The 27211-nt window shown below is 52.2% G+C and overlaps 1 protein-coding gene across 1 annotated transcript in view; it reads right to left on the bottom strand.

The window, feature by feature from the left end:
* HSPA12B (heat shock protein family A (Hsp70) member 12B) overlaps window positions 1–26791 on the bottom strand; it is a 31106-nt gene extending 4315 nt beyond the window's left edge. Inside the window, 9 exon segments of the mRNA XM_029083393.2 lie at window positions 1076–1178; window positions 3744–3918; window positions 5619–5735; window positions 5886–5990; window positions 6408–6594; window positions 10553–10677; window positions 20503–20600; window positions 23051–23112; window positions 26598–26791. Of these exon segments, the coding sequence (XP_028939226.1) occupies window positions 1076–1178; window positions 3744–3918; window positions 5619–5735; window positions 5886–5990; window positions 6408–6594; window positions 10553–10677; window positions 20503–20600; window positions 23051–23093 (953 nt within the window). The 5' untranslated portion in view covers window positions 23094–23112; window positions 26598–26791.
* Window positions 26792–27211: the final 420 nt, after the last annotated feature.

Below are 27211 nucleotides of genomic sequence, written 5' to 3'. Positions count from 1 at the left end.
TTGGGTCATAGACCCAGGGGCTCCAGAGAGCAGGCTCCATACAGCCTCACAAAGCTTCCAGTGGGGGAAGGAAAAGTAGGAAACAAATTCAGGCACCCTGGCTAACCCAGTCTCTCTCCCTCTCCGTCCTTTTTTCTGGTTCTCTCTGGGTCTCTGTCTCTCCTCTCACAGGTCAGATAGCCCATCAGGTCTCCAGGACTGTGGGGGAGGGAGCATCTCTCCCCTCTCTCTCCTGCTTCCCCCACCTCTTCTGTCAGAGGAATAGGAGGAGAGCAGGGGGCAGGGCTTTGGGCTTCATCCTCGCTGGGACTGGGGCCAAAGTAAACCTGGTCACTGGTAGGGCAGGGAGATCTGGACGTGAGAAAGCAGACGGCTCTGTGTCTGCAATGGACAGCTTGTTCCCACGAGGACTCAGTGGCTGAGAAGCTGGCTCATGGAGGGGAGGAAGGAAGGAAGGCGGAGCTGTTCATGGTCTAAGTGACAGGCCGGGGAATGAGAAGTCACAGACCTATGGAGCCCCTTGCAGGGGACTCAGCTGGGACAGACAGCAGGATGAGAAGGAGCACAAGCTAAAGAGAGACACGAAGAGGGCAAGAAACAAGGAGGCATAGAGAAGGGCAGACACCACAATCCAGATTTTTATACTGAGAGCTTATTGTGTTCAGAACACTGAATTAAGGACTTGGAAGAGTTCATTATGATAGAGTTGGTAGACAAAAACCCTGCACTTGAGGCGCTTACAGTCTAGTGGGGAAGACAGACATTCAAAGAAATTACAGGCAAGCACACAAGAGACAAAAGACAGAGACTGAGACTCAAGGAGACAGAAGTGGGGAGAGAACCCAAAGAGAAACCCAGATTGTTCTCAGAGGCTCCTGGCCCTGCTTGGAGTTTCTGTAGTCATTAACCCCAACAACCACTTGGGAGCCTCAAGCCTGTCTCCTCAAAGAAACCCCCAGACTCACTGTTGAGACACACACACACACACACACACACACACACACACACACACATCCCTGGACCTCAGTCCAATTCTGAAGGGGTGGGGGGCAGACACCCAGCCCCAGCCTGGAACCCACCATGCCTCCTACCTGCTTGCATTTCTGACCACAGCTCTCCAACTCCCGACTCCACCAGAAAGGTCCTGCTGTGACGTGATCTGCGAAGCTGCTCCCGTGCTGCAGGAGGTGAGATGAAGGAAGGGGTGTGGGTTGGGGGGGGCAGTGGCTGTGGGTCCTGGAACTTTCTAAACCTTACCTGGGGGTCAGTGGTCAGCAGGGACCACCTCCCCTCTCTAGATGAACAGATCTTGAAGAATTCCAAGAATCTATCGGCCTGTCACAACTCCTCCTATGATAAGAATAAGTGAAGTACTTATGATGTGCTAAGCATTGGGGTAGATGCAGTGCAATCTGATCAGACACAGTCCCTGTCCACATGAGGCTCAAGGTCTAAGGGGAGAGGAGATCAGGGACTTCATTGCCATTGTACAGATGAGGAAACAGGCCTAGATAAATGACTTGCTCAAGGTCACACAGCAGGCGAGTGGTAGATGTGGGATTAGAACCAGCCTGCAGCATTTGGGCTGAAAGGCCAAGAGGGACTTTTTGGGTGGGGGGCCAAGTGGTCAGTGGGTAACCACCGAGGGCAAAGGGCAACTAGAGACATTGTGGGCTGGAGAGACAGGAGGGGGGCTTATAGAGGAACACAATCTGATGAGGAAGGCCTGCTTTGCTGGAGAAAGAGCTGTCACCCCTGTCCCCCTGGCCTGGTAGCAGAAATGGGCTTGCTTGTTGGCACATCTCCCAGCAAGCCTTCCACCCAGCCGGAGCCAGGCTATGCCAGCGGCGCCACAAGGCGTTCCAGGGGCGGAGCAGGGCCGGGCTGAGCCTAGCGGTGTGGGGTCCCGGTAATCACTCGCACATGTGCTGCAGGCTCCAAACCCCTTTCTGCTGCTGCCTCGGGCCGCTCAGGAAACAGGGCCTCTGCAGGGGTCGGTCGAGCTGCTGGCTGGTGAGAGAACCCCCAGCCTCCAGACCCCCTTCCTGGCCCCTCCCCCAGAATTCCAGGCCCCCCTTTCTTTCCTCCCTGCCCCTCTTCCAGCCTCCAGAGTCCCTTCCTCAGCCTCCTAACCCTCCTTCCTCCCCACTCCTCTCCGAGGTTCCTTCCCCACTCCTCAGGTGCCCCTTCCTCCCCGAAACTCCAGGCCCTTTCCTCCCCCTCCTCTCCTAGCTTCCTGCCCCCTGCTTCCTCCGTTCCCTGCTTCTCCTCAAAATTCCCAGATGCCCAGCTTCCAGGACCCCCAACCTCTCCTTCCTGCCACTCAGCCTCCGGGCCCTTTTTTTACCCTCTCCCTCTCAGACTCCTATTACCCGTTGCTGTTTATAAACAAGATGGCCATGGGGTAAAAAGGTGGCATTTATGCATGCTAGCATGCCTGTATTCTGTTTGCCTGCAGATCAAGCACTAAACTCAGGCAGGACTGAAGGGGCCTCGGGGGTCCCTGACATAGCCTCCCGGGAAGGTGGGCCTGGCATTGAGGAACCAGACAGACTGTTTGAAGCATGACTTGGGGGCTGAGAGCTGGGGGGGTGGGGGGAATAGACAGAGCCAGTGATGGTGGGGACATGGATAGACGAGGCAGGCAGGGGCAGGGAAGGCAGACAGGATAGGAATTGGCCAGAGGAAGCAGCATGGTATAGTGGATACAGCACGGGCCTGCAAGTCAGAAGGTCATAAATTCTAATGCTGACTCTGCCACTTTTATGCTGTGCGACCTTGGGCAAGTCGCTTCACTTCCCTGGGCCTCAGTTACCTCATCTGTAAAATGAGACTGTGAGCCCAAAGTGGGAAAGGGACTGTGTAATAATAATGATGATGATATTTGTTAAGTGCTTACTATGTGCCAGGCACTGTACTAATCACTGGTGTGGATACAAGCAAATTGGGTTGGGCACAGTCCCTGTCCCACTGGGGCTCACAGTCTTAATCCCCATTTTACAGATGAGGTATAATAATATAATGTTGGCATTTATTAAGCACTTACTATGTGCAGAACACTGTGCTAAGCGCTGGGGGAGATACGGGTAATCAGGTTGTCCTACATGAGGCTACAGTTAATCCCCATTTTACAGATGAGGTAACTGAGGCACAGAGAAGTTGTGACTTGCCCACAGTCACACAGCTGACAAATGGCAGAGCCGGGAGTCAAACCCATGACCTCTGACTCTGAAGCCCAGGCTCTTTCCGCTGAGCCACGCTGGTAACTGAGGCACAGAAAAGTTAAGTGACTTGCCCAAGGCCACATAGCAGACAAGTGGTGGAACAGGGATTAGAGTCCAACTTGGTTTGCTTATATCCTCCCCAGCAATTAGTAAAGTGCCCGGGACCTAGTAATGGCTTAACAAACGCCATATTTATTATTATTATTAGTAGTAGTAATATTGGGTAGATTTATTGGTTGATTGATTGACCGACTAATATAGTGTTCTGCACAGTAAGTACTCAATAAATATGATTCATTAATTGATTGCAGATGGAGGGGGCAGGGAACAAAAGATTGGTGCAGGATAAGGGGGAGCTCCGGGGTTAGGTTAGGTTGGGTGGAGGGGAGGGAGGGGCTGGACATGGAGAAGGAGCAGGGACCCAGCTGGCAGGGAGATGGATAAGCGGGCAAGGTTGGGGAGGGGGCCAGACAGAGAGAAGGGGATGGGGGGTCCCCCACCTGCCCACCTGCCTCTTACCCTGCCTGAAGCTGGAGTCAATGGAGCGCCGCTCTCCCACACAACTGTTGGTGGTTGGCCGGCAGGTCAGGTCGACCAGTTGGTGCAACCGCAGCTTCCTGCAGTAGATCGAGGCGGCCTCAGGTTCCAGGGCAATGAGCAGCTCATCTGGGGCTTCGGGGGACACCAGTCCGGCCTGGGCCAGGGAAGGGAAGGGTTAACTGAGTGGCAGAGTCCTCCCCCTTCTTCCTCCGCTCCAGACCTGGGTCCCCCACCCCACCCCCCCCAACCTTCTTCCCTACCCCCTCCTCCCTCCTTTCCCCTCTCCAGTTCCTGCTTTTCCCCCCACCCCGTTCCTGCTCCTCCTGCTCCACCCCTGCCCCTCCCCCGGCTGCACTCCCTGCCTCTTCTTCTCCCCTCCCTGTGCTCTTCCCCCACCTCCTCTCTCCCCCCATCCCTCCCCGAGATCCTCCTTCCATCCCCATTTCCTTCAGTTCACTCCTGCTCCCCCTCTTGCTCCACTCCCAACTCTGCCTCCTCCCCAGGGTGATCTTTCCTCCACCCCCTTCCCAAACTAAGTTGCGGTCCTGGAGATTAGTGCACAGGGAGCCCTCTCCCCCTGACATGCTACTCTTATTTCAATCAATCAATAATATTTATTGAGTATTTACTGTATGCAGAGCACTGTACTAAACGTTTGGGAGAATACAATATAATTGAGTTGGTAGACACGTTTCCTCCCCATGAGGAGCTTACAGTCTAGAGGGGGAGACAAATAGTAAAATAGGTAAATAATGGAAAAGCACATAAGTGCTATGGGGCTGAGGAAGGAGTGAATAAAGGGTGCAAATCCAAGGTCAAGCATATCTGCATATACTTTGCATAGGATTGGCATATTTGTCAACCTTGTCCCTCACTTCTCTCAAAACCCCTTTTCCTCCCCCCAAACCCCCAACTCTGCTTTCCCTCTGGGTCCAGCCCCTGCCAGCTCAGCTGAGAGCCCTGTCTAAAATCAATGCTGGTTGGGAACCACAACTCCCCATGGCCAATGGACACCTGCTCTTCTGCCCCCCACCCCACTTCAGTGGGCTTAAACAAAAGCATCAGGAGGGAATTATGCTAGACAGAGAGAAGGACTTCCTGATGAGAAGTGTGAGACCTCCCCTCAGGAGGTCCTCTAACAGAGGCTGTTGGAGACCCTGTCCTTGGAGGGCAAAGAGCCGTCAGTAGAAGACGGACCTTCCCAAAGCAGGAGGATGGCCTAGGGGACCTCTGGAGGCCTTGCCTAGTCAACAGCCCCCAGGTTAGGTAGCAGGACTTGGCCCAGATGGGTGGGGAGCCCTGAAAGCCCCTAACTCTCAGCTCCTGGCTTGGTGCTTTGCTTGCCCAGATTTCTGGTTCTGAATTCCCAGGATGCTCACTCTGCTCCATCCAGCTCTTCCCGGGAAGCAGTGTGGGCAAAAAGGCCTTCGGTGCTGCTGTCTGAGCCCAGCTGAGGGCGGGGATGGGGCCAGGTCAGCAGAGCTGCTTGTGCTGGTGGATTTCCTGCTCTGCTCCCCCATAGGCAACAAGCGTGCAGTGGAGGTGGGTGCAGCCCGTGGTGCTGCTGCGTGCCCAGCTCCAGCCCCAGCCCTTGCCCAGAAACTCTCACCAAGAAGTTCCTTCCCACCCCTCTGCCCCTGACCCATGCACTCTTTCTCCTCCCTCCACTCCTATCTGAAGTCACTTTTGGCTCTGGCTCCAACCCTGCCTCTGCTCACTGTCCCCTCGTCCAACGACTGTCCCGCCTCTGAGTCACATTACTCCTCAGGCCTGGCCCGGCCTGGAATGCCCTTCCCGCTCCCCTTTGGGACCCTCTCCCTGGCCTCCACCCGCCTGCCCCATGGCTCTGCTCACCAGGTAGGCTGCCTCCCGCATGAATTGCTTGGCTGGCTGCTTCCAGATGGCAGGCACTGTGAGTACCCAGCGGATGGCATTCCTCTTGGGCAGAGCAGGGCACTGGTCCCGCAACTCCTGGGAAGGGGTGACAGAGAAAGCCATCAGATGGGGGTTCCACTCTCCCCCTGCCCAGGCAGGTGTCCCTGAAGGGATGGGAGAGGCCTGACTCTTTGGATCCAAAATCTCCTAGGGTCCTGTCCACCCACCCCAGAGGTCAGGGAGTACCTGCACGGCGTGCTGCTTGAAGAAGCGGAGGGCATGGGCAAAGACCTCCAGGGCTGGCATCTTCTTCCCATTGACTGCTTCCAGCTCTGTCTTCATGGTCAGGTCCTGGAGATGGAGACAGTGGAATGGGACTCTGATCCTGGCAGACAGTGAAGGAGGGGCAGTCCCTACGAGTCAGTGGTCTCATTCCCCTTTCCCTTTTTGAGGGAGAGAAAGGTCAAGAGGTGTCAGACTGGAGGCTGCTCCCTGCAGGCTTCTGCGCTTATCCTTGCCTCTTCACTCCAATCTTTGCTCTCTCCCTTCAAGCCCAGACCCCATACCTCCTCATGCCACCCCCACTCCCTCCAAGGTCAGCACTCTACCCCCAAGCTCTGCCTTAATGCTGAAATTTCTAACTCTTCTCCCTAGCCAGAATCCCAGCTTGCCCAGGGAGATGAAGGCTCCTGAGATGACCGGGGGATGAGGAGAGGGGAGGAAGGGGAGGGGCAGAGTCTCAGGACTGGTCCCAGCTGGGCTTCTCACACTGGTGCTGTGGATCTTCATCTTGAACTTCTCGAAGTAGAGCCAATCCCGGGCTTCATCGGGGTCCAGGTCATGGTAGTAGTCACGGGCAGTGTAGCCAAAGCTGTGGAAGGCGCCATCGGGTGTCAGCAGCAGACTGGTGGGGGTCTTCTGGTGAGCCACCCCTGGGTCGCCCCCTTCCCACTTCCTGAAATGGAATGGAGCCAAGTCAGTCTGAAAGTGGGTTACTAACCAATCTGGGCAGAGCGTCTGTCTGCTTTGGGCACATCCTTGGGCTAGAGACTGTGGGATGGATAAAGGGAGGAAGCGACATGGTCAGGGGCTCTCAAGGGGCTGCCAGTACTGGGTGTTGTGGGAGGGACAGAAGAAGGAGACAGTCTTTGCCCTTGAGGGGCTGCCAGTCTGATGGGGCAGACAGGGAACACACACACCCACACACACACACACCCCCACACCCACACACACAAGTACTAGGAGCTGGGGGAGGCACAGAGGAATTAAGACTGTGAGCTCCATGTGGGACAGGGACTGTGTCTAACCTGATTTGCTTGTATCCACCCCAGCATTTAGTATAGTGCCTGACACATAGTAAGCTCTTAACAAAGCGCTTAGTACAGTGCTCTGCCAAAAGTAAGTGCTCAATAAATACGATTGAATAAATGTGATTGAATGAACAAATATCACAATTATTACTATTATTCCCCTTCCGCACCTCTCTCTTCCTACCCCAAGAAGACACACCTATCATGGTCTGCATCTTCTTGCTTTGGGGGAAACTGAAGCACAAAGGGGACAAAAGGGACATGACTCAAAGTCAGAACCAGATGTGGCACTCTGCTGAGCCCCTTTCAATCCCAACCTGTGCTGTGGGGGTCTAGGTGGGGCAGGGATGAAGGAGGGTGAGGTGGGTAAGGCCAATTTCTGCTTCCTATACAACATGTGGCTTGCCAGAAGGGAGCCAGGTTGCAGTCTTAGGTTCTAATCCCACCTGAGCACTTGTGCTGGGTGATCTGAGGCAAACCATTTAACCTGTCTGAGCCTGGATATACAACTGGGGTGGGGGCTACGTCTAAAGGCGGAGAAAGTCAAGAGACAGTCCTCCTCCTCCATCCTCAGGCCTTTCTGATTTATCTCAATGCAGGTTCTGAGACAGAAAGCCATGGGGTCCGTAACACATAGTGAGGATGATAGATTGATGCTTACAGGGGAAAAGACGGGGAAGAGCTGGGGTGTGGGGCTAGAGGCTTGCAGAGGTGGGGATGATGGAGAGGCTTATCCAGGACTAGGCAGCAGACAAGCCAGACTGCCACTAATTCCATTGCAGCCTTCCTGGATCTGGACAGGGATCAGGAGGGGTCAGGGAGCTGTTTTTTGGGGTTTTATTTGGAAAAAGCCTCTGTGAGAAGCCTTGTTAACCAGACTCAGCCAGGTTACTGGGCTGGCAGGGGGCTGGCTGGTTTGGGGGTGGGGAGGAAGCTGTCTCCAGAAGACTCCTATCCAATTGTTGGCCAAAGCCAGGAGTGAACAATAATCTTGTGCTGGAAAACATCCCTCCAGATGCCGGGAGCCTCAGGAAGAATGAGTGTGATGGGAAGGATCTTGAGGGTGTTGAGGAGGCCCACATGGGTGACAGGGAGAACTAGGAGGGCAATCGTGAGACTGTCAGGAAGGTCACTGTCATCAGAACCTCCTGAGGAACCCCTGCTCACACAGTCTTTCCTGACAGACTCTCCCTCTTACGATGGGCAGAAGATTTTGGTTCTCGTCTATCCCAGGAGTGCTGTGATCAAATGCCTCCTCTGAGCCTCACTGTTTCTGTGTACCTCTGCTCCCTCCAACCTCACCACCCCCTGAGGAAATGGGCTGAGGAATAATAATAATAATAATAATGATGATGATAATTGTGGTATTTGTTAAGTGCCAGGCGGTGTACTAAGCACTGGGGTGGATACAGGCAAATCGGGTTGGACACAGTCCCTGTCCCACATGGGGCTCACAGTCTCAATCTTCATTTTACAGATGAGGTAACAGAGGCCCAGAGAAGTAAAGTGACTTGCCCAAGGTCACAGAGTAGACAAATGTTGGACTAGAAACCATGACCTTCTGACTCCAAGGCCCAAGGTCTATCCACTATGCCAAGTTGCTTCTCCAATGAGATTATTGTCCCAAAGTACTGTAGACACTGAGGATAAACAATGACAATTGTGGTATTTGTTAAGCACTTACTAGGTGCCAAGTACTGTACTGGGCGCTGGGGTAGATAAAAGATAATCGGGTTGGGCAGGGTCCCTGACCCAAACGGGGCTCACAGTCTAAGTAGAAGGAAGAACAGGTATTAAATCTCCATTTCACAGATGAGGAAACTGAGGGCCACAGAAGTGAAGTGACATACCCAAGATCATACAGGGAAGTGGCAGAGCAGAGATTAGAACCCAGGTGCTCTGACTCTGTGCCACGGGTCTTGAGGACCTTAAAATAGATCAGTCAGCTGGGCCCTGGACCCAAGAGGAGGGAGACAGATAGAGAAACAACTTACCCAAATCCTAGGCTGAACTTCTCATTCATTCAAACGTATTTATTGAGTACTTACTAGGTGCTCCCCACTGTACTAAGCCCTTAGGAGAGTACAATACAACAATAAACAGACACATTCACATTCCCTGCCCACAATGAGCTTTCAGTCTAGAGGGGGAGACAGATGTTAATATAAATCAATAAATAAGAGGTGTACATAGGTGCTGTGATAGAGGGATGAGAAATGGGAGCAAGTCCAGGTGATGCAGAAGGGAGTGTGAGAAGAGGAAAGGGGGGTTTAGTCATGGAAGGTCTCTTGGAGGGGATATACCTTCAATAAGTAATTGTCTGTTGGATTTGAGGAGGGAAGGCATTCTAAGCCAGAAGCAGGATGTGGGTGAGAGGTCAGCAGCGAGATAGATGAGATCAAGGCACAATGAGAAGGTTAGCATTAGACAAGTGAAGTTTGTGGGCTGGGTCATAGTAGGAGAGTAGCCAAGTGAGGGTAGGAGGGGGCAAGGTGATTTAGTGCTTTGAAGCCAATGGTGATAAATTTTTGTTTGCTGCAGAGGCGGATGGGCAACCACTGGAGTTTCTCAAGGAATGGAGAAACATGTCTTCAGTGATTATGTAGGAAAATGATTTGGGCAGCAGAGTGAAGAGAGACAGGTCGCTGGGAGATCAGCAAGGAGGCTGAAGCAGTAATCCAGGCAGGATAAAATTAATTTGGTAGCAGTTTGGATGGAGAGGAAAGGGTGGATTTTAGGCAGGAGGAAGTCCTGACTTGGGTGTGACCCCGGCCTTGGGCGTGCCCTTTCCTTCTGACAAAGAAACCAGCAGGAGAAAGGGAAGGGGAGGCCGGAGGCTGGTCTTGGGAAAGGCAGCTAGGGAAACTCTGTGTATTGTCTATTTGCCCCTCCCCTCCAGAGGACTGCTTCTGTGACACTTTTACAAGATAAACTTACTGTTCCCAGAGTCTCTGCCAGCATGGTGGGAGGGAGCAGGGGCCAGTAGTAGTAGTAATCCTGGGGCTAATAGAATGCCTACTGAATGGAAGGTGCTTTACTAAGTACTCGGGAAGGTCCAGAGAGATGCAATAAGCAGCTTGGGTGTGGTTTTCCAGATCTATCTTTCTGCTCTTTTGGGGGTGTTCACAACAACTCCTCCACAACTTGAGCCCATAGCCACCTCTGAGGCCCCTCTTCTGGGTCCTCTGTAGTGTCTGTGCCTTCAGAGGGTGCCCCAAGGGGCAACAGGGGACACAGGGTGGCAGTGGGGACCCATATGAGGCGGCATGGGTGAGGCTGAAGTGGCAACCTCAGGCATTTGGGCCCCAAGCTCGGCCAGCTGGGCCAAATGACGGGTGCCACCCTTTGGTGTCCACCCTGGGGGCTTCCCCCTTGGGCAGGTGGGCATGCGAGGCAGATTGCATCCCACCTTCCTCAGTGCTTAGTGCAGTGCTTGGCTCCTAGTAAGCACCTAATGAATACCACAGTTCTTATTAAGGGAAGGATAGCTATAGCCTGGGGAGCCATCTCATACCAGAAATGGAGAAGGCACAGCACTGCCGGCCTGGGCCTCCTTCCATGCCCTCCCATGCCAGCCCTCCCCTCTCCTCCTCTGCCACTCACCTCATCATGTGGATGGCTTCAGGGTCATTGGAGAAGCTGAAGGCATAGCCGCTAGAAGTAGTGCCGAAGTCAATGGCCACCACCACGGAGAAGGGGGATGGCTGAGGGGTCCGTGTCTCGCTTCTCTGAAAATATAGTGTGGGGGGAGACTGAAAGTAAGCGAGGCCCCCAGGGAGCCAGTGCCTTGACCCTGGGACTGGCTGCCCTCCCCATTGCAGGGGCAGACTCCCTCCCGGAGGGAGCATTTCCACCAACTCTATTGTGTACCATTTTATACAATCTCTACCTTTATCAACTCTGAAATCCCTCTACCCGACCAAAACCTCCTCAGCTGCCTTCTCTCCTACACACCCACTCCCTGCAAATCTGTCCTGTTCCCTCACAGAGACCATGGATATTTTGACCCCACGCAATTTTCTCAAATCATCATGCCCCATTTAGTTTCCATACCCACACTACCTTCCCATGACCACAATGATGCCCTCAACACCACTCTCTCTACTGAACTCAACTCACTTGTACCCCTATACCTTCATCAATATTGTACCACCAACCCAAAGTCCTGGATCAGCTCTACAGTCCTTTTCCTTTGCTCCTGTGCATGAACTACCAAGTGTCTTTGGTGGAAATCCAGATATTAGGCACACCATGTCCACCTCAAGCTCATCCTTGCCTGCTTCATCTCTGTTCTCGCCTTTGCCTGGCAAAATTATTTCTCCATCCTTATTGACTCCCGTGCCCACTGCCCTCGCTAAGTTGTTTCTGGCATTCAGCTCCCTCCTCCAACTCCCTGTCCCCCGCCTTCCTCATCACTTATCCCTAATAGCCTGGCCATTTACTTTATTCATTCATTCAATTGTATTTATTGAGCACTTATTGTGTACAGAGACTGTGCTAAGCACTTGGAAAGTACAATTCAACAATAAAGAGAGAGACAATCCCTGCCCACACCAGGCATACAGTCTAGAAGGGGGGAGACAGAACACCAAAACAAGTAAACAGGCATCAGTATAAATAATTAGAATTATAGATATATACACATCAAAACAAGTAAACAGGCATCAATATAAATAGAATTATAAATATGTACAAATATACACAAGTGCTGTGGGGCAGGGAGAGGGGGTAGAGCAAAGGGAGCAAGTTGGGGTGACGCAAAGGGGAGGGGGCCCTGAGGGAAAAGGGGGGCTTAGTCTGGGAAGTCCTCCTGGAGGAGGTGAGCTTTCATAAAAGCTTTGAAGGGGGGAAGTGTGCTAGTTTGGCAGATATGAGGAGGGAGGGCATTCTAGTCCAGAAGTAGGACGTGAGCCAGAGGTCAACATCGGGACAGGCGAGAACGAGGCACAGTGAGAAGGTTAGCACCAGAGGAGCAGAGTGTGAGGGCTGGGCTGTAGAAGGTGAGAGGGAGGTGAGGTATGAGGGGGCAAGGTGATGGAGAACTCTAAAGCCAATAATGAGGAGTTTTTGCTTGATACAGAGGTTGATAGGCAACCACTGGAGACTTTTGAGGATGGGGGTGACATGCCCTGAGCATTTCTGTAGAATGATAATCTAGGCAGTGGAGTAAAGTATCGACTGAATAGGGAGAGGTAGGAGGTTGAGAGGTCAGAAAGGAGGCTGATGCAGTAATCCAGTCGGGATAGGATGAGTGATTGTACTAACGTGGTAGCGGCTTTAGATGGAGAGGAAAGGGTGGATCTTAGCGATGTTGTGAAGGTGAGACTGGCAGGCTTTGGTGATGGATTGGATATGTGGGGGTGAATGGGATAGCAGAGTCAAGAATGACACCCAGGTTGCAGGCTAGTGAGACGGGAAAGATGTGCCTTCAGTAAGGGTTTGAGGGGGGTGGAGAGTAACTGTCTATCAGATTTGATGAGGGAAGGTTTCCAGGCCAAAGGCAGGATGAGGGCAAGAGGTCAGTGGCAAGATAGATGATATTGAGGCACAGTGAGAAGGTCAGCATTAGAGGAGTGAAGTGTATGGGCTAGGTTGTAGTAGGAGAGTAGAGAGGTGAGGTAGGAAGGGACAAGGTGATTGAATGCTTTAAAGCCAATGGTAAGGAGTTTTTGTTTGATGCAGAGGTGGTTGGGCAACCACAGTGACAGGAAAGTCAGGGAGAGGACAGGGTTTGGGAGGGAAAAATTGAAACCATCAGGCATGAATACCCTAAAATCTCCCCCAATTTCCTCTCCAGTTCCTCTCTTGTCCTGCCCCTTCTTCAACTCTCCCATCTTTCCGTATCTCAAGAGGAGATCATCTGCCTTCTTTCAAAATCCACCCCCTCCACCTGTGCCTCTGACTCTAGTCCTTTGCACCTTATCAAAGCATTATTATTATAATTATTCCCTTATTCCCTTCCTGACCACCATCCTCAACTCTATGCTCTCCAATGGCCTTTTCCCCACTGCTTTCCAACATGCCCATGTCTCCCCTAACCTAAAAAAGTCCCTTGACCCCATGGCTCTCTCCAGTTATCGTCTTATCTACCTCCTACCATTTCTCTCCAAATTATTTGAGTTGAGGTGCCTACACCTACTGTCTCCAGTTCCTCTCCTCCTATTCTCTCCTTGACCCCCTCCAATCAGGCTTCTGCCCCTTTCACTCCACAAAAACTGCCCTCTCAAGGTCACAAATAATACCCTTGTCAAATCCAATGACCTCTACTCCATCCTAATCCTCTTTGACCTCTCAGCTGCCTTTGACATTGTTGACCGTCTCCTTCTCTTGGAAATGGTATCCAACCTTGGCTTCCCCGATACTTTCCTCTCCTGGTTCTCCTATCTCTCTGGCCGCTCATTCTCAGTTTCTTTCATGGGCTCCTCCTCTGCCTTCTACTCCCTAATTGTGGGGGTCCCTCAAGGTTCAGTTCTGGGTCCTCCTCTAGTCTCCATCTACACCCACTCCCTTGGAGAATTCACTCACTCCCATGTCTTCAACTACCATCTCAGTGTGGATGATTCCCAAATCTACATCTCCAGCCTTGATCTCCCTCCTTCTCTGCAGTCTCACACTTTCTCCTGCCTTCAGAACATCTCTTCATGGATAGCCCACAGACAATTCAAATTAAATTATGCCCAAAACAGAACTTTTCCTCTTCCCAGAGAAGAAGCATGGCCTAGTGCATACATCATGGGCCTGGGAGTGAGAATATCATGGGTTCTAATCCCGGCTCCACCACTTGTCTGCTATGTGACCTTGGGCAAGTCATTTAATTTCTGTGGGCCTCAATTCTCTCATCTGTAAAATGGAATTAAGACTATGGGTCCTATGTGGTTCAGGGGCTGTGTCCAACCTGATTATCTTGTATCTCCCCCAGCGCTTAGAACAGTGCCTGGCACATCCTAAGTGCTTAACAAAACCATTATTATTATTCCCACCTAAACCCTACCCTCTTCTGTCATTGTAGACAACACCACTATCCTCCCTGTCTCACGAGCCTGTAACCTTGATGTTATCCTAGACTCATCTCTCTCAATCAACCCACATACTCAATCTGTCACTAAATCCTGTCAGAGCATCACTAAAATCCACCCTTTCTTCTCCATCCAGACTGCTATCATGTTAATCCAAGCATTTATCCTGCCCTGCCCTGATTACTGTATCAATCACAGGAGACCTCCCAGTCTCCTGTTACTCCCAAACCCTGTCCTCCCCCTGACTTTCCCAGCACTGTAGATGGCACCACCATCCTTCTTGTCTCATAAGATCATAATCTTGATGTTATCCTTAACTCCTCTCTCTCATTCAACCCCCATGTTCAATCCATCACTAAATCCTGTCGGTTCGACCTTCACAATATTGCTACAATCAGCCCTTTCCTCTCCATTCACACTTTAATAAAATCACTTACCCTAAACTGCCTTGATTACTATATCAGCCTCCTTGCTGACCTCCCTGCCTCCTGTCTCTCCCCACTCCAGTCCATACTTCATTCTTCCAGCTAGATCATTTTTCTATAAAAACATTCAGGCCATGTTTCCCTCTCAAGAACCTCCAGTTGTTACCCATCCACCTCTGCATCAAACAGAAACTCCTCACCATTGGTTTTAAAGCACTTTATCACCTTGTCCCCTCCTACCTCACTTCGTTACTCCCCTACTACAACCCAGCCTGCACACTTTGCTCCTCTAATGCTAACTGTCTCAATGTACCCAGATATCCTCTTTCTCGCCACTGACCTCTCTCCCATGTCCTGCCTCTGCCTTGGAATGCCCTCCCGCTTCCTATCCAACAATTACTCTCCCCACCTTCAAAGCTTTATTTAAAACACATCTCTCTCCACTTTTCATTCATTCAATAGTATTTATTGAGCGCTTACTATGTGCAGAGCACTGTACTAAGCGCTTGGGATGAACAAGTCGGCAACAGATAGAGACAGTCCCTGCCGTTTGACGGGCTTACGGTCTAATCGGGGGAGACGGACAGACAAGAACAATGGCACTAAACAGCGTCAAGGGGAAGAACATCTCGTAAAAACAATGGCAACTCAATAGAATCAAGGCGATGTACAATTCATTAACAAAATAAATAGGGTAACGAAAATATATACAGTTGAGCGGACGAGTACAGTGCTGTGGGGATGGGAAGGGAGAGGTGGAGGAGCAGAGGGAAAAGGGGAAAATGAGGCTTTAGCTGCGGAGAGGTAAAGGGGGGATGGCAGAGGGAGTAGAGGGGGAAGAGGAGCTCAGTCTGGGAACGCCTCTTGGAGGAGGTGATTTTTAAGTAGGGTTTTGAAGAGGGGAAGGGAATCAGTTTGGCGGAGGTGAGGAGGGAGGGCGTTCCAGGACCGCGGGAGGACGTGACCCAGGGGTCGACGGCGGGATAGGCGAGACCGAGGGACGGTGAGGAGGTGGGCGGCAGAGGAGCGGAGCGTGCGGGGTAGGCGGTAGAAAGAGAGAAGGGAGGAGAGGTAGGAAGGGGCAAGGTGATGGAGAGCCTTGAAGCCTAGAGTGAGGAGTTTTTGTTTGGAGCGGAGGTTGATAGGCAACCACTGGAGTTGTTTAAGAAGGGGAGTGACATGCCCAGATCGTTTCTGCAGGAAGATGAGCCGGGCAGCGGAGTGAAGAATAGACCAGAGCGGGGCGAGAGAGGAGGAAGGGAGGTCAGAGAGAAGGCTGACACAGTAGTCTAGCCGGGATATAACGAGAGCCCGTAATAGTAAGGTAGCCGTTTGGGTGGAGAGGAAAGGGCGGATCTTGGCGATATTGTAGAGGTGAAACCGGCAGGTCTTGGTAATGGATAGGATGTGTGGGGTGAACGAGAGGGACGAGTCAAGGATGACACCGAGATTGCGGGCCTGCGGGACGGGAAGGATGGTCATGCCATCCACGGTGATAGAGAAGTCTGGGAGAGGACCGGGTTTGGGAGGGAAGATGAGGAGCTCAGTCTCGCTCATGTTGAGTTTTAGGTGGCGGGCCGACATCCAGGTGGAGACGTCCCGGAAGCAGGAGGAGATGCGAGCCTGAAGGGAGGGGGAGAGGACAGGGGCGGAGATGTAGATCTGCGTGTCATCTGCGTAGAGATGGTAGTCAAAGCCGTGAGAGCGGATGAGTTCACCGAGGGAGTGAGTGTAAATGGAGAACAGAAGAGGGCCAAGAACTGACCCTTGAGGAACTCCAACAGTTAAAGGATGGGAGGGGGAGGAGGCTCCAGCGAAGGAGACCGAGAATGACCGGCCAGAGAGGTAAGAGGAGAACCAGGAGAGGACAGAGTCCGTGAAGCCAAGGTGAGATAAGGTATGGAGGAGGAGGGGATGGTCGACAGTGTCAAAGGCAGCAGAGAGGTCAAGGAGGATCAGAATGGAGTAGGAGCCATTGGATTTGGCAAGAAGGAGGTCATGGGTGACCTTAGAGAGAGCAGTCTCAGTAGAGTGCAGGGGACGGAAGCCAGATTGGAGGGGGTCTAGGAGAGAATGGGAGTTAAGGAATTCTAGGCATCGATTGTAGACGACTCGTTCTAGGATTTCAAAGCACATCTCCTCCAAGAAGTCTTCCCTAACTAAACCCTCCTTCCCTCTTCTCCCACTCCCTTCTGCATCACCCTGACTTCCTCCCTTTGTTCATCCCCTCCCCAGCTCCATAGTACTTATGTAATTTATTTATATTAACTTATATTAATATATTAGACTGTAAGCTCATTATGGGCAGGGAATGTGTTTGTTATATTGTACTCTCCAAAGTGCTTACTACAATGCTCTGCACCCGTAAGCGCTCAATAAATATGATTGACTGACTCCCCACTTCAGTCCATACTTCACTCTGCTGCCCAGATCATTTTTCTACAAAAACGTTCAGGCCACGTTTCTGCACTCCTCAAGAGCCTCCAATGGTTGCCCATCCATCTCCACATCAAACAGAAACTCCTTAGCTGTAAAGCACTCAGTTACCTTGGTTCTTCCTACCTTACCTCGGTGCTTTCCTACTAATACCCAGACCACACACTTTGTTCCTCTAATGCCATGCTAGTGATTAAATCCTACTCCCTCCTACTTAGACTGAGCCCCATGTGGGACAGGGACTGTGCCCAACATGAGAAACCTATCTACCTCCAGTACTTATACAGCGCTTGACACATAGTAAGCGCATAAGAAATGACATAAAACAAACCTACTTACTATACTTCAATTTCATCTACCTCACCGACCTTTCTCCTACATCCTGCCTCTGGCCTGGAACACCTTCCCTCGTCACATCAGAAAGACTATCACTCTCCCTGGCTTCAAAGTCCTACTGAAGGCACATCTCCTCTCAGAGACCGACTAGAACCTCATATCCTCTTTTCCCACTCCCTTCTGCATCACCCTAGAACTTGGATGTGCACCCTTGATTCATCCCCCATAATCCCACAGCCCTTATGCATATACCCATAATTTATTTATATATTCATTCATTCAATCATATTTATTGAGCATTTTCTGTGTGCAGACCACTGTACTAAGTGCTTGGGAGAGTACAATACAACAATAAACAGACACATTCTCTGCCCACAACAAACTTACAGACTAGAGGTGGGGAGTGAGACCATATAAATAAATAAAATTACAGATATGTACATAAGTGTTGTGGGGCTGGGAGGGGGGATGAACCAAGGAAGAAAGTCAGGGCGACACAAAAGGGAGTGCAAGAAGATGAAAGGGGGGGCTTAGTCAGGGAAAGCCTCTTGGGGGAGATGTGCCTTCAGTAAGGCTTTGAAGGGGGTGGAGAGTAATTGTTTATCAGATTTGATGAGGGAAGGTTTCCAGGCCAAAGGCAGGATGAGGGCAAAAGGTCAGCGGCAAGATAGATGTTATTGAGGCACAGTGAGAAGGTCAACATTAGAGGAGTGAAGTGTGTAGGCTGGGTTGTAGTAGGAGAGTAGAGAGGTGAGGTAGGAAGGGACAAGGTGATTGAATGCTTTAAAGCCAATGGTAAGGAGTTTTTGTTTGATGCACAGGTGGATGGGCAACCACTGCAGTTTCTTGAGTAATGGAGAAATGTCCTGAACATTTTTGTAGGAAAATGATCTGGGCAGCAGAGTGAAGTATGGACTGGAGTGGGGAGAGACAGGAGGCTGGGAGGTCAGCAAGGAGATTGATGCAGTAATACAGGAGAGAGTGATTGTAATAAAGGTGTAGCAGTTTGGATGGAGAGGAAAGGGCAGATTTTAGCGATGTTATGAAGGAGGGGACGATAAAATTTAGTGATGGGTTGAATGAGAGAGGAGTCAAGGATAACACCAAGGTTATGGGTTTGTGAGAAAGGAAGGATGTGGTGCCATCTACAGTGAGGGGAAAGTCAGGAGGAGGACAGAGTTTTGGGAGTTCTGTTTTGGACATGTTAAGCTTAAGGTAGTGGAAGGACATCCAAGTACAGATGTCTCAAAGTCAGGACAATATGCAAGACTGCAGAATGGGAGAGACTATCAGGGCTGGAAATGTAGATTTGGTTATCATCTATGTAGAAGTGGTAGTTGAAGCCATGGGAGCAAATGAGGTCTCCAAGGGAGACTAGAAGGGGACCCAGAACTGAACCTTGAGGGACCCCCACACTTAGGGGGTGGAGCCTGCAAAGGAGACTGAGAATGAGCAGCCAGAGAGATAAGAGAACAAGGAGAGGACAGTGTTAGTGAAGCCAAGGTATAATAGTGTTTCCAGGGGAAGGGGTTGGTCAACAGTCAAAGACAGCTGAGAGTCAAGGAGGATTAGGATGGAGTAGAGGCCATTGGATTTGGCAAGGAGATCACTGGTGGCCTTGAGAGGGCAGTTTGTGAGGAGTGAAGGGGACAGAAGCCAGATTGGAGGGGGTCAAGGAGGGAATTGGAGGAGAGGAACTGGAGATAGCAGGTGTAGACAACTCCTTTAGTGAGAGGAATGGTAGGAGGAAGATGGGTGATAACTGAAGGGAGGCGTGGGTCAAGGGCGGGTTTTCTTAGGATAGGGGAAACATGGACATGTTTGAAAGTCGTGGGGAAGAAGCCATTGGAGAGCAAACAGTTGAAGAATGGCTGTAAGGGAGGGAAGAAGAGAGTAGGCAAGGTTTTGATAAGGTGTGAAGGAATAGGGTTGATGTGCAGGTGGAGGGGGTGGATTTTGAGAGAAGGCATAATTATGTCTGTCTCCCCCCTGAGACTGTAAGCTTGTTGTGGGCAGGGAATGTGTCTTTCAACTCTGTTATACTGAACTCTTCCAAGTGCTTAGTACAGTGTTCTGCATGCTGTAAGTGCTCAATAAATACTACTAGTTGATTGATTGGCCCTGCTTTCATTCATTCAATCCCTTCCCTCTGTAACTATTAACTCTACTGGACTCTCTCAAGCTCTCAGAGCAGTGTTCTCCACACACAAGACTGTAATCTTCTTGAGGGCAAAGATTGTAGATGAACTTTACTGGACCCTACCAAGTGCTTAATGCTTTCTGCACACAGTAATGACCTGATACACCCCATCTATTGACCGATCCCTTCCCTTGGGGAGATAGTTTCAGAAAAACTCTGGGGGCTGGTGGTAGGGCTGAGTCCCGGGGCTCAGCCTGGTAGGGCAGCAGGGCTCGTTCAGGCAAGTCCAGTGGCTTGTCAGCAGGATTCTGCCTGGAGGCGAAGGGAGGGGGAACCAGACAGGATTGATGCCACTGACTCCTCCCCACCACCCCTAGTGCTCCCATTGCCCATCTGGGCAACACAAGTGCCTTATCAGAGACTGGGCCTTGTGGGCAGGGTTGGACCCCAAGCACACAGTCATGGGCCCCTGCAGGAACCAGCTGTCCACCCACTGCAGAAAGGACAGGGATAGACAGTGGGCAGGGTCTTCAGGAGGAAAGGGACTTGCTGCTTCTCCCCGACTCACTAGCCGAATTGAGGGTTCTTCCACTGTCTCTCCTGTCCCCCTCCACCAACTGCCTCAAGTGGGTCTCAGGCTGCCCTGGGGTCCGGGTTGCTTGTGGGAGGTCTCGGGGCACCACTGATGTATGGGCAAATCCACGGGGGGTGGGGAAAGAGGGAGTCTCAGGCCACCTTTAGAATCCGAGCAGATCTTGAAGGAGGTTTCAGGCTAACCTTAGGGTCCAAGGGGCAGAAGATAGCAGCTATCTGCTCGGTGGACTCCTGAGGTATTTAACCATGGGAATGTTCCTCTGTCCTCTCAGAACTGCCCTCTGAGCATGGCTCTAATCAATGGTTTCCAGTCCTCCCATGTGACAAGAACTGTCGATGCCCTTCCCACCAAGCCCCAAGATCCCCCACCCCATACCCAGCCCTACTCCAAGCCCCAACCCCTGCAATCGCAATGGCGGTTCTCCCACACCAACCCCTCAGCCCTCAGGTTCTAGCCATACCAGTTTGGGTGTTGGGAAGGCCAAGACCCAGGAATAGCCCAGGTGGACAATGCTTTCAACCTAATGTATGCTCTGGGCAGCCCTGGCCCCAGGTCTAGATTTCCTCCCCTGCTGCCCCCTGCCTGCCCCTTACACCCATACTCACAGGAGATTGGGATGGGGTGAGCGGAGCGATGTTGCAGCTGTCCTGGGTCCTCGGGGAGCCTGGAGGAGTGGGAGTGGTGGACCTGTTCCCATTGGTACCTAAGAACACACACACACACACATACCTTAGATGAAGGAGATCTCAGAGTGGTAGAGAGAGGGAGAGAGAAAGGGAGAGAGAGGTAGTGGTGTGTGAGTGTGTGTGTGCGCACGTGTGTGCATGCATGCGTGTTTTGGGAGGTGGCTGGGTCTGGCCTTCCAGCTTGCAGGCGCCCAGTTTAATAAGCTTTCTCCCACCTGCTGGTCCTCCCCCAGTGTCTGACTCCTCCACATGTTTCCAATTAAGGTCTGATTTAACAATCACACCCTCCCTGGACTGGCTGGCTGTCCCCCGCCCTCCCCCCCCCCATCATCAGGTTCTCTGGCCTCCCAGAGGCAGATGGAGCCCAGCTGGAGGGGAGTGAAGTGGGGGTTCTGCTGAGGTGGCATGGAGCAGGGTCTGGAACAGTAAAGAACAGAGCTGGGGGCTGACAGTGTCAGGGGAGACTCTACTGCAGGGGAGAACTGGATTCCCCCCCCCCCCCCCCCCCCCGCCCCAGTCCCCAGAGAACAAGATAGGAGAGGTTGGATGTTTGGACAGAGGAGATGTGAGAGGATTCCCTAGGAGACTGCTGAGCTGTCTCTCCCACTGGCAAGGGCATAGACTAATTGGCCCCTCTGGTCTCTGGCTTTAAGGAAAGTGTGCTATGCCTCAGAGGTTTTTTGGTGATGGTTGGGAAAGGGGCAGGGACAAGGGCTCGAAGTAGCCACAAAAGAGACCAGAGGAGTCTGACAGTCCATCTTGCCATGAGGAGAGGGCTGTAGACTGGGGGGTGGGTGTTGGCAGGAGGATGCCTGTCTTATTGGGAGCTCTGCTCTCACATTCCTCTCCTAGACCCGGTGAGGTGTGGGCTATCCCACGTTAATGGACTCAAGAGGAAGGAAAGAAAAAAGAGTGGGGGAAGAGAGTGGAAGAAAAGGAGAGGGGGCTAAAGGGGGAAGAATTAGGGAGGGGACAAGTTCCATGCGCTGAGCCAGGAAGGTGCTGTGGATAAGAAAATTAATAATGGTATTTATTGTTTACTATGTGCTAAGCTCTGGGTTGGATTCAAGATAATCAGGTTGAACACAGTCCCTGTCCCATGGGAATTCATAGTTAATGGGGAGGGAGAACAAGTATTGAATCTTCATTTTACAGATGAAGAAACTGAGACACAGAAAAGTGAAGTGATTTATCTAGGGTCACCCAGGAGGCAAATGGCAGAGACACGATCAGAGCCCACGCCCTCTGACTCCTAGACAACACTGCTTCTCAAGGGGGCAGCTGATCGCCGCCCCCCAAGCCACCCAGAAACCAACTGGCCTAGGCCAAGGGCAGGGTACTTGGAGTCTTGGCCCACCTTCTCCACTGACTTGCTGTGTATTCTGAGCAGGTGGTTAGTCCTCTCTGGGCCACTGGGCTTCTCCAGTGGAGAACTGGGGAGGCAGAAGGATTTGGGGCATTCATCCTCCCTAGAAGTTTGTTCAGCTGTGTGGTCTAAAGCCCTTGAAGCTCTCCAGCAACCTCTCCTCGCACTTGTACCTTTCACTGTATCTGTCTTACACACCTTTGAGTACCATGAGGTCCCGGTGGACACTCAGTAAATACTATAGACAGATTGACTGATGGACTGAGGAGGAGGCTGAACTGGAGGAGGGACTGAGCCTGGGCAGGGAGAGAAGAAGGAGAGTGGCTTGGTCCGGGGTAGCTAGTCTCCTGAGGGATAGGGCAGGGAGGGGACCAATGAGGATTAGCAGATGGAAGGTTCTGAGGCCTCTGTGGGGACAGGAGAGGGAGCCAGGGCAAGAAGTGAGTGGACATGGCTGAGGTGTCGGGGGGGTGTGGAGAAAGGGAAGCGGGAAGAGGGGTAGGGGCGGGAGAGAGGGGCAGGGCAGAGCCTGGGGAGAGGAGTCAGGAAGGAAGGGTTTCGCTAGCCAGGCTTTGTGAGAGCTTCCTGCCTCAGCTACACCCGAACTGAGCCAGAGGGGGATGGAACAGCACAGAATGGGACGTTCCTGAAACCTGCTCCTGCCCCTGGACAATCCCCTGCACCTCTACTACACTGATACATTCACAAAAACACTCCTTCACAATAATATACATACCCAAGAATCATGCCCTCACCCCTCTTCCCCAAAACATAAAAGACACACCCATGCCCCTCAAATCCACTCCAGAATCCTGTCTCCAAAATCACTCAGAGACACACACCCCAGAGTCGTAACCCTTACACACTCACAAAGAAACACTCTCACATTCATCCCCCTATTTAAATACACCCCCCATAAACATAAGCATGCATGCGCGCGCACACACACACACACACACACACACACACGCACTATGTCTGCAGATTTTCACAGAGTTCCCCATCCAATCCCTCTGGTTAATGTGGAGAGAGAGAGAGGGGCAAAGGTAGGAAAAAGGGGAGAAGAGCAGAGGACGGGGGCACACAGAGATGGGTCCTTACTGATTTGCAGGCTGTGCATCTGGGCCTCTGGGACTGTCAACATCTTCACATTCCCCTAGAGCCTGGAGAGAGAGATAAAGAGAGAGAGAGAGAACTGCATTATTGACTGGGGGACACACCTGGCAGTGAAACCCTAGGCTGGGTCTCACTGGGTGCCCCTGGGGACTCTGGGGACTACATCCAACCCCCAGGGATGGGACCCTGCCAAGTCTCTCCCAGCGTTCCTGCCCTTCTTCCTTCTTCTTTCTTTCGAGCTACCAATGAAACAGACGCACCCACAACCTCAACACTGACAGGATCCCACACAGTCAGACACACTCAACTTAAGGCACACACACCTGGGCACACATTTGAACAGGCAGCTACAGACTTACCCACAAACACATCTGACATGTACACACAAACACAGAACATAAGCAGTGCACTCACACACAGATGCACAGATTCACACGTAGTCCCACACATTCATGCCTACACACACACACACACACAATAGAGAAACCAAAACTAAAGAACCATCACTCAGCCATCCTCTAATATGGCCACGTTATCTGCCCAGGCGGCAGGAAGAGGAGTTGGAGAACAATATCCAGCTGTCAGAACACTGTGAGTGACCAATCCTGATTGAATCATGGTTCCAGAGGGAAAAACTGGGTGAGGGGTCGGAGGGCAGACCTGGATCAAGGAAATGAAGATGGCCCAGCTCTGAGAGGAGAGGGACAGAGCTGGGATTTTCTCTCCTGGACAAGAAATGGCATAGTGTCTGGGTCACCCAAGTCTCCTTGGACAGGAAGGGTACTGTCAGAGGTTGGGGACATTCTCCATCTCCCCCCAGCCAGCAGGGGAAATGGCATGAGCTGCAGCATGAGGGATTCAGGTTAGGGTGGAAGAAGAAAAAAAAAAGTTAGCGATCTCATCCATCTTGCTGCTGACCACTTTCGCATGTCTTCCCCCTAGTCAGGAACTCCTTCCCCCTCTATATACACCAGACTACCACTCTCTCCGCCTTTGAAGCATTATTAAGGTCACATCTCCTCCGAAGGGTCTTCCCTGATTAAGACCTCTTTTCCCTCTTTATCATCTATGCACTTGGATCTGTGACTTTTGGACATTTGCCCCGCAGCACTTATGTACATATTTTAAAATTTTATATTATGAATTATTTATTCATATTAATGGCTGTCTCCCCCTCTGGACTGTAAGCTTGTTATGGTCAGGGAATGTTTCTGCTGATTCTCTTGTACTCTCCCAAGCACTTAATACAGAGCTCTGCAGATGGTAAGTGCTCAATAAATACCACTGATTGATTGATTGAAGTTCCTGATATTTGGGGATTTATAAGACCCTGAGTTGCGGGCCTAGGGAAAGTTGGGGAATTTTGAAAAACAGGAGAGATTTTTTTCTCTCTGGGACTCAATAGTTGCTGTCCTGCATGGTGACAGGGTTTGAAAGAGCTGTCCTCGGGAGGGACACTCTGGTTCCCCTGTTTCCTTGGTTTCCGGTCCAGCTATCCTGTTAACAAACACAAACCCACATACACACGTCAACCACCCCTCCCAAACAGCTCCTCATACACCTATAAATCAGAAACAATTTTCTGTCTATGCACCACACCCACAACCAACACAGTCAGACACACTCAGGGTACACCTACCTGGGACACATCTGTACAGGCATCCACAGGTCTGCTCACACGCATATCTGACAAATACACACAGACACAAGTACAGAACATAAATAATGCACTCGCACACAGATGCATGGACTCACACATGTAGTCTCACACACCCATGCCTGCGTGTGCGTGCACACACACACAGACACACACACACACACACACACACACACACACACACACACACACACACAAGTGCACCTACCCGGCTTCTTCTCCCATCTGCAATCTCTTCAATGCGAACCCTACCCTACTAAATGTCAGGAACACATACACTCCCCACCTTACCTAACATCTAGAACAAGCACACACACACCATCCTTTCCTCCTAAACAACTCCTCATACAACCATAGAAACAGGCTTCTGTTTGGGTTCCACACCCACAACCCAGTTAATGCGAGCTCGCACATGCAAGCGCGCGCACACACACACACACACACATCTGTGATCTCTTCAATGCACACACTGTCTCCACCCTACCTAACACTGAGTACACACGGTTACACACTCCACGCTACCTAATGTAAAACACACACACACTCCTCACCCTACTTAACTTTGAGAACACGAACACACACAAATCGAAACGTCCACCTCCTCCCATCCATACCCACCCTTTCAGAGCAGTGAGCGCTCACCACCCGACCCATTGACTCTGACCCCCTCCTATTATCAGCAGTCTCTCACCCATATTTGCACAGGCACAAACCCATAAGCGCGCACACAAACACACACATACTTATACGAGGAACCACCCAGGCCCGCTGGAAGCTCGGGCACTGCTGCATACCCATTTCGTGGGTCAACAGAGCCCACCCCAGCTCCCCTGCCCCCCCCCCCCCCCCCCGGGCCACCCATCCCCTCCCAGCCTCTGACCCACAACTAACGTTTGTCCACAACCCTACACACTTTTTTCCCCAGCCGGAGACTAAAAAAGAATGTTCTTCCCCACCCGCTCTCAAACCCATCTCCAGAAAATCTCCCGGGTTCTAATGTCCATCCCACTTCCGGATACGTCTGTGCCTTGCCCCCTGACATCCCCCCGGCCTGGAATACTTTTCCACTCTGAGTCCCTCCCCTACCAAACTCTCAGAAAACATCCCCTCCCCAAGGATGCCTTCCCCGGCTATCCCTGCCTGATCCGGAGGGCTCCGTCTCAGGACTTGGGCACACCTTCGTAGGGCGAAGGGAGTTTTTGTGATCTGTCATTGGTGGTGTGAGTTTATTCGGGTAGGGAGCAAGCCTTCTCCCGTCTCGGTCCTTCCGCACAGACTCACACGGTGTGCCCGGCTCCATAAACATCCTCTCCCCCCCAGGAGCCTGGGAGGAGTGGGGCCTCTCCTGGGGACCTCCTGGCCTCCAGCAGAGGAGGAGGAGGCGGGGGTTAGCCAAAAGAGTCCTGCCGGACCTCCCCGTGCCCTCTCCTCAGATCTCCCTCTCCCCTCATTCCCCTCCCCTTTCCTCAGAACAGACCCTCCCCAGCCCCCCTTTCTCCGGAGGCTCTAAACGCCTTTCTCCCGACCTAGGACTCCTCGCTTTTCCGGCTAAAGCCCCTTTCTCCTGCTGGAGCTGGCGAAAGGACCCAGGTGTCCGGCCTCCCCCGCGGCCGAGGGAAGAGAAGGAGGTCCATCCGTCCCCCGGCCCCCTCCCCAGTCCCCTTCTCCAAGCTCCCCATCCCTCTGAGCCCGTCACTGGGCAGGGATTGTCTCTATCCGTTGCCGGTACAGTCCAAGTGCTTAGTACAGTGTTCTGCACATAGTAAGCGCTCGATAAATACGAATTAATGAATGAATGAATTAATTAATTAATTAATTAATGAGAGCCCCCTCCCTTTCGCCCGCCGCGTCCTCCCCCTGCCCCCCAGCACTCACTCTACTCTGGCTCGGTCCAGTCGGGTGCGATGCCCACTTCCCGCGGCCAGGCACCTTCGGGTTCGAGGAAGTCCAGCCCCGTCCAGTCCAGTCCAACCCAGTCCAGCCCAGTCTAGCCCGCGCTGCGCTCCCCTCCCCCAGCGCCCCCGGACCTGGAGTTCCTCGCCCGCTGCCGTCCCAGCCAGGGCGGTGGTCTTAATAAAGTCCGTGGGCTACTCGGTAATTTCCTCCCCCCCACCCCTCCCTCGTCCCTCGTCCCTCCCCCGTTCCCGGCCCGGCCCCTGGTTCAGATTGCAGCCCGACACAGATGTGGGACGGAGGGGGAGCGAAGGGGAGGAGCGGGAGGAGGGATGAAGGAGGTGGGGGGAATGAAGGATGGGGGCGGGTCGGGACGGGGAGGCCCCGTCGGGGCTCCGGAGCGTGAAACCTAACCCCCGGGCTGGGCCCTGCCGCCGCGGGAGCCTGGTGGGTGGTGCTCCCTCCCCTCCCAGCCTCGCACAGCACCTCCCTCGCCTCTCAGCCCCGAGGAAGAGAAAAGACCCCTGTGCGGTTGTGCGGTGGGGGGAGGGGAGGGGAACGGAACCCACTCTCCCCTTCCCTCTCCGTCCCCCCAC

Source organism: Ornithorhynchus anatinus, chromosome 18 (assembly GCF_004115215.2).
Source record: "Ornithorhynchus anatinus isolate Pmale09 chromosome 18, mOrnAna1.pri.v4, whole genome shotgun sequence".
Classification (NCBI taxonomy): domain Eukaryota; kingdom Metazoa; phylum Chordata; class Mammalia; order Monotremata; family Ornithorhynchidae; genus Ornithorhynchus; species Ornithorhynchus anatinus.
Note: the sequence above shows the minus strand (reverse complement) of the source record. Positions and strands in the feature narration are given on the sequence as shown.